This window comes from Triticum aestivum, chromosome 3B (genome assembly GCF_018294505.1).
Source record: "Triticum aestivum cultivar Chinese Spring chromosome 3B, IWGSC CS RefSeq v2.1, whole genome shotgun sequence".
In the NCBI taxonomy this organism is placed as follows: Eukaryota; Viridiplantae; Streptophyta; class Magnoliopsida; order Poales; family Poaceae; genus Triticum; species Triticum aestivum.
Genome location: NC_057801.1, coordinates 2,639,015 through 2,649,820, shown reverse-complemented (window position 1 = coordinate 2,649,820; position 10,806 = coordinate 2,639,015). Strand labels below are relative to the sequence as shown.

The following is a 10,806-nucleotide window of genomic DNA, read 5'->3' as shown; positions in this document are numbered from 1 at the left end:
CCTCTCCTGTTTTTTTCTTTCTTTTTTTTTTTTTGCTTTAGCTAAATTATGTTTACAAATTATTCAAAACAAATCTGTTTTGGAACACATATTTGCCGCGGCACGAATTTCAGGGGCTGGTAAAATTTTGGCTCCATTACAAAAATGTTTGGATTTGGCTTGGATTTGGCGTTATTTAGTCAGCGTCATGTCGAAATCACAGTGCGAGCCGAGCGTAGCTCGGATGGTTAGGTTTCTTATGGAGCCATCAAGGTCAAGACTCATAAAGTACTTGGCATTGGTGATTGTATTTTTCTAAATTTATTTTACGCTTTCCAGTGATGTCCGTTTAGTGGGAGGAGACGTTTCCGTCGATTACGAGACGCCTATGATGACTTCGTAAATGTCATGATGTTGTGTTGGCACAGTATCTTGAAAGCGCTCATATGGATAGAATGTGCGAGCATTCATAAAGGTGAGTGTATATGCGTGTATGTGAGCTTCAACAATTGTACCGCGTTGAAAAACATTTTATTTTTTTATGGAGAAATCATAGCATTGATGAAATCCCAATGCTTGAATGTGGGGCAAAGTGCCACAATACAAGTCAAACATACCTCAGACTACCATAGTGCAGCAAACACATGGGGTTTGGAGTGGGTTCTACTCAATTGTTTTTTTTTTTGCGCATCCATGAATTTTAATCTGAAACTTTGCTTGGCATCCAACATCTACGAATCCAGAATATTCCCATTTGTCTCCATTGCTTTCTTTCAGATTGTTTACAACTGTAGTTGTACTTATGCTCTGTGTCTACATGGGATTATTATCATAGTTTTAAATAGCCGGTTATGCTATATATAGCTTTGCTATAGCCTTTTCAGCGGGTTCCGATAAATGATTGCCTTCGCAAATAGCCCGTTATAGCTCCGCTATATCTGATTTGGAGGCCCGCCGTTATTTTGCATAACCCACTATTTAGAACATTGATAATTATATGTTCTTGTTTGTCCTGGGCATGCTCTAGTTTTGATGATGCTAACTAAGGGTCGAATTTTATGACTTGATGAAGACAAAGCCGAGTATATTTGGTCTTGAAGAGTCGGGCCAATCCAACCGCTTGCTCCTGCCCAACTCGGTCTTAGTCGTACCATAATGCGCCTGGACTCAACACTTTTCTTGCTCCAAGACCACCATCTAGCCCTCATGTAAAATAGATGACAGAATTGTAAACAATCATAGAATGATTTAAGCTAAGGAACATAGAAGTCATATACCTCTGGAATATTGTTGAAATCACACACCACTAAGCAGTTTTTCAAACTAAGTGGTTTATCTTAGTGTGCTAGCCGCTATATTGCATATACGATTTTTTGCATAACAGAAAAAGGCCTCGGGCCATTATAGAGAATATGCATCCATTTGTTTTTCTTATTTAATGCTAGTATTGATTAAGAGCACAATTTCCTTTACACATATGTTCCACCTGGAAAACTTATGCAACATCTGCATAGAAATCTTGAATCGTCATGCGGGCCGCAACAGGAATCCTCACGGTTTTTTGGTCCTTCCGCCAAGTAATGCTGCCAAAGGTGTAGTCCCCTTGCAGCCTCCACATAGGTGCCAACTTCACCTTAAATGAATGGACTCTGTCCGTGGCGTTGAACACGAGCACCGTCGGCTCGACCTCCATCATGACTCCAGCTGGGCATTGGACTTCTGCGTGGTACACAGAGTCGGCCTCGCCGACATTCGTCACCGTCCTCCACACAGTGATCGGGCGCCTCAACTCAGACACCGCGATGGAGGGTAGGTTCAGGTGGTACGCCGGTAGCATCGTCGCGTCACAACTCGCATTCGTCCTCCTGACAATGGTGCACCTGAAGAATTTGTTGTAGTCACGGGGATCGATGTCGTAGACCAAGCCGGGATCGGCTGCACCAGTGGGGTTGATGTTGCCACCTCCATAGTCAAACGGGTCAGCGATCTTCCGGGGCAACCCTTCCGCCAGTATCGGCATGCCACGATTGTCGGTTACACGGGCTTCATCACCATGCAAAAATAAATAAATGATGAACTAGGAACCCTTGGATGTTCTAAAACTCTGCACAGTTATGGTTGGTATCTGGTGCGCGCTTTTTACCTGTGGTCATGATGGCTGATTTTATCGCGGCAGGAGACCAGTGTGGATGCTCAGCTTTCAGTAGCGCAACGATGCCGGATACATGCGGAGCTGCCATTGATGTCCCATCCTTAAATTCGTAGGAATTTCCCACTGCTGCCAAGATGTTGGCTCCAGGCGCAGCTATGTCAGGCTTGATAATGTCGGGGTAATGGCGTGATGGCCCTCTTGAGGAGAACGCTGCCACTTTTGGTCCTGGTATCTCTTTCCCGGCAACGATGTGTGCTGGTTCGATCTTTGCCACTGCAGAGCTCCTTACAAAACAAAAAGATTCTCTCCATTGATCAAAAGGGTTTGCTTGATCGAACTCTCATTGCAGAAATGTGGATGAAACTACGTACCCGGCGACGCCCCCGTATTTTCTTATCTTCTCCCCGGTGTCAAGGTCCACAAGAACGCAGGCAATGCCTTGGCAAGCAACTGATGCTGTCATGGTTAAAAGGTCCGTCGTATATTGGGCGAAAATGAGACCACATCCCCCGCCACTTCGGACGTATTGTGACGCATAATCAAAAGTACTCACTGGTGTGCCTGCATCGTCTTTCAATGGTAAGCAGAAAAGGATTATCCCTCTCACGTCTGTGCCATTCAGTCTATCCGCGGTACACCTAAAAAGTGAAACGCAAAGTGAAGTTGGCTTTAGAATTGCCAGACAGATTCAAAGAACCAACATATAGCTTAATTTACTCACCCTGCACCAACTAAAAGACCTGCAAAACTGCTCCCGGATGAGTTTTTCGCTTGGTAATATAGAGATTGTCCCTGCAAAACATAGCGCCTAGAGTTAGTTTGTAGAAGATTGTGTGCACCCTCTTGTGGTTGTATGCTTATTTTTTCCCAATTAATTCTGTAGGTACGTACCACTATTTGTTGCTTGTTTCCCAGCGTGATCACGGTCGGAAATGACCGATCAACCTTGCTCGCCGCCACGGTGATGACCCACGGCGAAATATTCACAACTGTTTGTGGCCTAGGTCCATCGTTGCCGGCTATGTACACCACGGTGATCCCCTTTTGAACCGCGTGTAGAGCACCGAAGGCGAGCTGCTCCTCGCCAGTGATGGAGAGCGACAACACGTCCACTCCATCGTGGATCGCATCATCAATAGCGGCTAGCACACTCGCGATACTAAAAGAGCCAGAACCCCACCCAGACTTGTACACAGCAATGCGAGCACGCGGCGCGCCTCCTCTTGCAACCCCCTCGGCAAGGCCATTGAAGCTAGCCGCCTCCACAATCGAGCCCGCAGAGGTGGACGCACAGTGTGTGCCATGTCCGTTGTTGTCACGAGGCGAGAGTGTGTCCATCTTGAGCAACACGTCGGACACACCGGCGGTGTAGAAGCGGGCGCCGATGATCTTCCGACTGCAATTGTTGCTGCCCCAGTCTGGCCCGAGTTGGCACTTTCCTTTCCACCTTGACGGTATCGGCCCGTACCCTTCGTCGCTGAAGCTCCTCGACTCCGGCCATATCCCTGATTACCGAGTTTGTGTAAGAAATGATGCCAAATTAAAATTGGGGTGACCATCTCTATTGAGTTGAAAAATCAATTGTTGATAGCCATCACATCAGGACTTCTTATCTCTTTTCCCTAAAGAAAGAGACTTCTTATCTCTTTTGCAATTGGTCCTCTAATTTTTTTGGCAACATTTAATTAAAATACTAACCGGTGTCAACCACCCCGATGATCACATCCTCTCCATATTTGCTTCCCTTGAGTAGCCCATTGCTAGTACTAGTCATCTGGTAGTTGAGGCCAAGAAAGTCCCAACTTCGCGTGGTGGCCGTCGTGTGAATTTTGTTCTTTTCAACGCTGATGACCTCCGGAACCTCTGCATACATACCTCAAATATACTATGATGCAAGTGAAACTCGGAGATTTATAATCAGAGTAGATGATCACGATGCTGCCAACCTGCAAGTTGTTTTGCTTGCTCTGGTGTGAGCATGGCCGCGAAGCCTGAGAAGCCGTGCTTGTAGTTGTACGCCACAGAGGCCATAGATTCTTCCTTGCTTCCGAGAAGGGTGGTGAGCATGTCATGGTGCGAAGCCACGACGTGGTTGGGGTGTCCATGCTTTACTTCGCCCAGGTAAACTATGTAGAGCTAAATACAACAGATGCATGCATATATACATGCATGTCAGGGTTAGCTTGTATCGAGCGCCACCGTTAATTAACTAAATAAACAGAAATTACCTCATATGAAGATGGATCTCTCTTTGCCGTGATGGTCTTCGTTGGTTGGTCCCAGCAATCTGGATGAAAATCCTTGTCTAGGCTATCTCGGGCCGAACATGATGGCGCTGGCACGAGGGTGTTTATCCCTTCTTCAAGGGGTTGCTATGGAAGAAGTTGATTTAGTCGTGGGTGTTAAATTTCACATGTTATGACGGTTTGTTCGCGATTGTCTTCATTATGCACTCTACTAAATAATAATAAAAAATATTTGTATGCATCAAAATGAAGAAGAAGAAGAAGAAGAAACAAATTACCCCGTGAGATGATCCTCCCTGTACTCTACATAACAGCATGCAAAGGCAAAGTTGTAGCACCGAAGCTACGCGTGAGCGCCGAGAGGAAGAAGAGAAACCCATTGTTTTAGCTAGTGGTTCTCACGCGCACTGTGATGGGTCTCATCACTGCTATTGAGGGATCGTATTTATAGTAGACACCAGAGTGTGTAGAAATGTTGCTTTAGTTGAATTTGTCAGGATTGAACTTTGGTTTTTCAGTTCAGACTTTTCTCCAGCAGAAAGTTATTGATGTTCGAATGGTCGGACTTTTCTTCATCTGAATTATTTGCAGTTTCTTTCAAGAAAAATAATATGAGCATGAGCATCAAGGTGCCAACACGGTGTCCCCAGCGTCAATTACGCTCATAATGACCAAGAGACTTTTTCTCTATATGAAGGTTATGGATCTTCAAAAGGTTCAACTTTCCGTTATCTAGATTTCTCTCTCTCTTGTGTGTGTGTGTGTGTGTGTGTGTGTGTGTACATGCGTCGTCTGATGAGGTTTTTGTCACTGTACCAATAGTAACGAGTTGATGGGCAACATATCCAGTTGGTAGAACATGTGTCCTGTCCAACCTCTAGCTGCGCCACTCACTAGATAGTCATCTGAATACGAGTTAGGCAAGTGAGATTATGAAAGACTTATAAAATATAGGTTGATACGATTGATTTGTCATCCGCTATTAGGGTCTATCGATACCATTTAGGGGATCTATTGATGTAGATATATCATAGTATCATTTTTTGTACAGTCATTTGTTGCAACAAGAACATCTTGGGTCTGGATCGACCAATCAACGTGCATGGAACAACAAAGGTAGAATTGAATCTAGCTCCTGTCGAGAAGAGACAAATAGATGTCCTTCAAGAGTTATAATATTTATTTATTTCAAGAGAAACAAGACTGAAAGCTTTGCAATTATTCATTCTACTACAGGAATTCAGGTTTATTTTATCGCCTCAAATTGGATTTTGATAGAAGGGCACATTCCTCTATTTTCGATAGAAGAAATGCAACATGAAACACAACATGTGCTTTCATCTTTCGGCTCGAGAATTTCATGGAATAGACATATGGTGTAAGAAATAGGCTAATAAGTAACTCTAAATGAATTGTGGATACATCTATATCCTCTATAAAAACGCAAGCCCCTATGTCAGGTTCATGACTTAAATCCAGATGAACTATCTAAGCTACACTCAATTGACTTGGCTAGCTAGGGGCGGTTGAATTGGTGAGTGGTTGATGGGCCAGCGATGCTGATCATTAAGATTACAACCCAAATCGATCAACTTCCATGCATTCATGATGGTGGAACAGTCTTGTTCGTGGATGTTATTGTCAGTGTACTAGCAGCACTACTAGTTAGCAGTTGGAGTTTGATTGATCGTGATTCCTCAACAGACGATGAGAACCTACATGTGTACGCACAGACTTGTCCACTGAATATGTGTATCATCTCATTTTTTTTTTCAAGAACAAGCAACCAAAGTTGCCTGTCATTTTCATCAAGAAGGAGAGAGTGTTACAAATTACAGCTGCGATCGGCAATACCGGACTCTTGACAGACCCATAAGGAGAGAACACCGCACCGGGCTCAACAACCCGCTGCCACCAGTAATCCTACTCCTCGTCGTAACACTAGCTGCCCCTTCCTTCCTTGCGTCTCGCCATATATTTTCATGGGCCTGATCACAAGGCAAACACCTCAGTTGACCTACACATTCCTGCATTGAAGACGATATTCCGTCCGACATCGATCTTCCGTCTCATTTAATTCAGATAACTTTTACTTAGTGATCATAATTCTTTTTTGGCGTGCACTTAGTGATCACAATTAGAAGTGTATTTTACATCGAGTACTAAATTCAATAAAGTTGAAGGGTGTAAAAATTGGTGCACCAGTAGTAGCAACGTAAAAATGTGCACTTCTCTGATCAAAATCTGGATACCCAGTTTGGGCGTATGAGGTCTGCTCAGCTTGCTGCTGCCTTTTAAAACTTTGTTCGAGAAATTCATCCCACTTCCTTGCTTGTTGGCCAAGCCTTCCGATATGATTCGTCGCCTACTTTCCGACGATGCACACGTCAAGATCGATTACTTTCCGATCCAAGACACGTACGTGAGTACACAAGGCAACGCACAGGTCATGGAAACAAGCACCCAGGTGGATTGATTCTCACGTACAAGTCGCCGGCTGGATCGACCGATGGCACACAACTCGCCGAGACACCACACGCACGCGAGATTTTTATTGCTTTTTTGATCTGGTATTACACCGTGGGGTTACATGGGTATTTAAACTAGCCTATATACAAATCTTATTCGGTGACTGCTCCGTATACGTACCGTACACGGCCACAAATCATGTTTGTTTTAGCAAGGAACGCAGAGGTTCTTCTTTTCTTTCTGGTGAATTTGCACACAAGACCACACACATCATTGGATTTGGGAGAGGCCACTGCTCCATCATCTTTATTGCTCCATCATCTTTATTGCTCCATCCAGCCAAGAACTGTCAGAGGAGGCGGTCCAGGTACTCATCGACGGTGGTGTACTTCACGTCAGGGTACAGCTCGGTGGCCTCGACACCAAAGGATGGCTCGATGTCGAAGTTGGCTTGGTCGCCCCTCACGAACACGGAGAGCGAGTGGGACAGCATCATGTTGAGAGGGTATGCCGCCTCTGCATGGTCACACATGCATGTCAACAAAGAGATGCTACGAGTACATTCTCAAGGGAGGCACAATGATGAGATGGATGTACCCTACCCTTGATCAACTTGAGGAGATCCGGCTCTGGGATGCGAGCGATCTGGAAAGTCCTTCCCGCTTTCTTCTCCCACAGTGCGATGAGCTCGGTGTGGGACACGATGTTCGCCGGCGGCCTCATGTACAGGATCTTGTTCAGGGTCCTCGTATCATCGATCGCTCTCACCGTGTAGGCAGCTATGTCCTCTTCCACCACAAACACCCCTGCGTGCATCAATAGTACAGATCAACACAGGATGTAACTGACAGCGCTGATTTACTACAGTGGCAGGAAAAACGATATGATGCGTGCTTACCTTTTGCATCTCCATCGCCTAGGACAGTGATCTTGTCGGACGGAGGACCGGCGCCAAGAGCCGTAACATCGCCGATGCTCAGAAGGTAGGTTTCGGCGAACCCGTTGCAGCAGACATATGTATGAGGTATACCCTCCGCCTCGATCAGACGGCGAAGGCTGATTTTACCAGCGTACAGTGTGGCCGCTGGATCCACGGTGTGAACCCGCTCTGGGTCAGAGCCGAACTCAGACGGCAGGAACCTCTGTGCAGCAACTCTGATTCAGCAATTGATCGATTTGCATCCATCTTTCGATCAACAAAGAAGACAAAATGATAATCTCACTGACCTTAATGACATTGCCAGCCTCCTTGATGGCCATGACAATCCTCGTCTGCTCGTCGAGCTGACAGGTCCCCACGGCCGAGATCACGACATCTGCACCCTTGATGGCATTTACGAGGCTGTCGTGGTCAAATAAATCTCCCTACTCTTTTCGCAAAAATAATAATAATAAATCTCCCAACTCTTTTCGCATAAAAATAAGGAAAATAAATAAATCTCCCAACTCTTTTCGCATAAAAATAAGGAAAATAAATAAATCTCCCTACTCATCAGACAGAAAAGAAATTAGAATCCACACAGAAAACCATGAAAAACAAAGAGTAGCTGAAAGGAAGGCAGACAACACCAAATGATATTAATCTTATACGACCTTGATGAGAGCAACACCGGAATCAATGAAGCTCTTGAGGAGCTGCGCCTTGGCCAGATCAGCCGGTGCAGCATCCCTGATGAGGACAGAGGTCGGGTGGCTGCGGCGGACACTCGCAGCAACGATATGCTTCCCAATGTGACCTGTGCCACCAATTACCAGGACCCTGCTCCTCTCCTCCTCCTTGTCCAGCACCATAGTTCCTCCCGATTCAAATACCAAATGCTCTGCTAGCTTCGGTGTGCTACAATTACAAGGCCTTGGCTGCAATTTCAAGTGGTGCGATCGAGTAGGTAGCTCTCTGAGGATCGAACAAACAGGATTGATGCACGTACTACACACACCTAAGAAGTAGAGGAGCTGCCTTCCGTGTAGTGTACTACTACTCTGCTTGTATTGAAGCCTTACAAGGCCTTTTATAGGACTGTTGGCAAGGCAAGGCAAGGATGTTCAATGTATATATCTACGGCAAGCAAAAACCAAACCAAAATGGCTCCTAGCTAGGTGACCTCAGCACTGATGTAAGGCAAAGTTGGAATAATGGATCTATCAGATAAACACACCTAGCTAGCCTGGGTACAAATTTAAATCCCATTTGAATATGATGTAGTGACCCCTGCTGCAAGCCGCCACCACTCTTGGTGACTGAATCTGAATGATTGATGAAAAACAAACATTCCACGTCAGCGGTCACAGCAAAGTTACCTGTAATTTATAAGAAACTTACTTAATTAGGTACGAGAGGCTAGTGCCTCTTGTCGCATCCCTTGGTTCTCTTCTCTTGCATTGCCTCAAAGTTCATACATACATACATGTGATCCGCTTGTAACTTTTGGATGCAGCAACTATATATTTTTGCTGCTGGCACATGCGATCATGGATGTATTCTACAGGGGCAGGTGTACCTTCCACAATAATTTGGGAATCGATCACTTGCTGCCGGCCAGGCCAGCCTCTTCTCCACATGAACTAAAATACGTCTAGATACATCCATTTCTCCGACAAGTATTTCCGGACGGAGGGCGCACGTGTTTTGTACATAAAAAGAGGTGCGTGCATGAATCTGAATACCAATCTATGCCTGCCTGCCCAACTAATCCGTTCCTAATTACACAATTATAAATTGTTGAATCGTAATACTACTACTAACTACTCCCCCCGTCCCATAATATATGAGTGTTTTTGACACTACACTAGTGTAAAAAACGCTCTTATATTATGGGACAGACGGAGTAGCTAGCTGCAGCATCACCTGTGGGACTAGCTAGCTTGCAAAGACAGGACAAAGCGAATTCGTCATAGTTTTAATTTATATAAGAAGGGTCACGTTAAACGACTTCCAAAGTAGATGTCCACAAGCTCCCTTCTCGATCTGGCGCTTCCACAAGCTGCACTACTGGCTAAGTCCTGACCATTTTGGCATCAGCATCACCGGCGGTCTTTTTTAGCCCATTCTTTTTTTGTTTGGTGAGCAGTCTGTGAAACCTTACCAATCAAGTGATGCATGAATCTGATAAATAAGCCATGCCCCACCACACTAATCTGATAATTAACGACAGTGAAACCTTACCAATCATGTGATGCCCCGGTTTATATGTATATTCAGAAATCAGAATTCACCCTCGAAACCAGACAACTCTTAAAAATTCAGCAAATATTGTCCCTATCATGCAAAGGGATTAATTTTACTTAATATAAATATGATCATATATGCAGTCAGCTTCCTCTGCTTGCTCTATCTGTAAGCCATCAGAAATCTCTCTCAAACACCCTTTCCTCGTCTTGTAGATTCTAGTCTTGTAGTTTTAGAAAATCTCTCTAAAATACGGTAACACCTAAACTTTTTATGTTACAGACCTTCTTTCACTACTTAACTGAAAACAAGCTCCGGTCTATTCTGATAATTTTCTGAAACAAACTACGATGTCTTGTTGATCGACGAGGGATAAGACATGGGGCATTCTGTTGTCAGCAGTTAAGCGTGCCACCAATAACAGAACTATAAGGAAAAGTTTGGCATTAACATTGGCATCATATAATGCTTTCAACATGAAATGGATAGACGGGTAAAGTAGATATATATCGAGTCCAACCTCGGTCCGACATGTAGAAATTATTTCCCATATTTCCTTCACAGGCTCACAGCGATAACCATGAACTGGTGGTAGACGTTTTCTCCCTAGAGCCCTTGAAGAAAGCGTGGCAGCTTCACATGCTTGCCGTCTTTCCTCTCGAAGAACACATGCCTGACTAGGCTTTGTTTGAAGCAGAGCCCAAGAACCTTTGGATCAATGTAGCTCCACACGAAGTTCTCAATCAGCTCGCCCTTGCTGTCACAGTGAAACAGTGTCTGGGACCAACGATTGC

General features: G+C 44.8%; 2 protein-coding genes across 2 annotated transcripts; both read right to left on the bottom strand.

Moving 5' to 3' along the window:
- Positions 1-1,226: 1,226 nt before the first annotated feature.
- On the bottom strand, positions 1,227-4,862 carry LOC123068167 (subtilisin-like protease SBT3.10). The gene is made up of 9 exons (XM_044490647.1): positions 4,656-4,862; positions 4,360-4,503; positions 4,078-4,267; positions 3,830-3,994; positions 3,023-3,636; positions 2,853-2,923; positions 2,503-2,769; positions 2,123-2,415; positions 1,227-2,022 (listed from the first exon to the last, which is right to left on the bottom strand). The coding sequence occupies exons 1-9, from the start codon at positions 4,755-4,757 to the stop codon at positions 1,475-1,477; spliced, it is 2,394 nt and encodes a 797-aa protein (XP_044346582.1). The 5' UTR covers positions 4,758-4,862; the 3' UTR covers positions 1,227-1,474.
- A 2,043-nt stretch (positions 4,863-6,905) lies between these two features.
- On the bottom strand, positions 6,906-8,854 carry LOC123068166 (isoflavone reductase homolog IRL). Its single transcript, XM_044490646.1, has 5 exons — positions 8,440-8,854; positions 8,074-8,211; positions 7,745-7,988; positions 7,449-7,652; positions 6,906-7,362 (listed from the first exon to the last, which is right to left on the bottom strand). Exons 1-5 carry the CDS (start codon positions 8,635-8,637, stop codon positions 7,196-7,198), a joined length of 951 nt encoding a protein of 316 aa, XP_044346581.1. The 5' UTR covers positions 8,638-8,854; the 3' UTR covers positions 6,906-7,195.
- Positions 8,855-10,806: the final 1,952 nt, after the last annotated feature.

What these genes read in the sequence shown, in the direction of transcription:
- LOC123068167 (XM_044490647.1), bottom strand. Translation starts at nt 4,757, where the DNA reads ATGGGTTTCTCTTCTTCCTCTCGGCGCTCACGCGTAGCTTCGGTGCTA. An exon ending in AGGGAGGATCATCTCACGGG is followed by an intron (nt 4,504 to 4,655) that starts GTAATTTGTTTC and finishes CTTCTTCCATAG; the next exon opens with CAACCCCTTGAAGAAGGGAT. An exon ending in GAGATCCATCTTCATATGAG is followed by an intron (nt 4,268 to 4,359) that starts GTAATTTCTGTT and finishes TGTTGTATTTAG; the next exon opens with CTCTACATAGTTTACCTGGG.
- LOC123068166 (XM_044490646.1), bottom strand. Translation starts at nt 8,637, where the DNA reads ATGGTGCTGGACAAGGAGGAGGAGAGGAGCAGGGTCCTGGTAATTGGT. An exon ending in AGGCTGGCAATGTCATTAAG is followed by an intron (nt 7,989 to 8,073) that starts GTCAGTGAGATT and finishes GTTGCTGCACAG; the next exon opens with AGGTTCCTGCCGTCTGAGTT. An exon ending in TCTCCTCAAGTTGATCAAGG is followed by an intron (nt 7,363 to 7,448) that starts GTAGGGTACATC and finishes GTGACCATGCAG; the next exon opens with AGGCGGCATACCCTCTCAAC.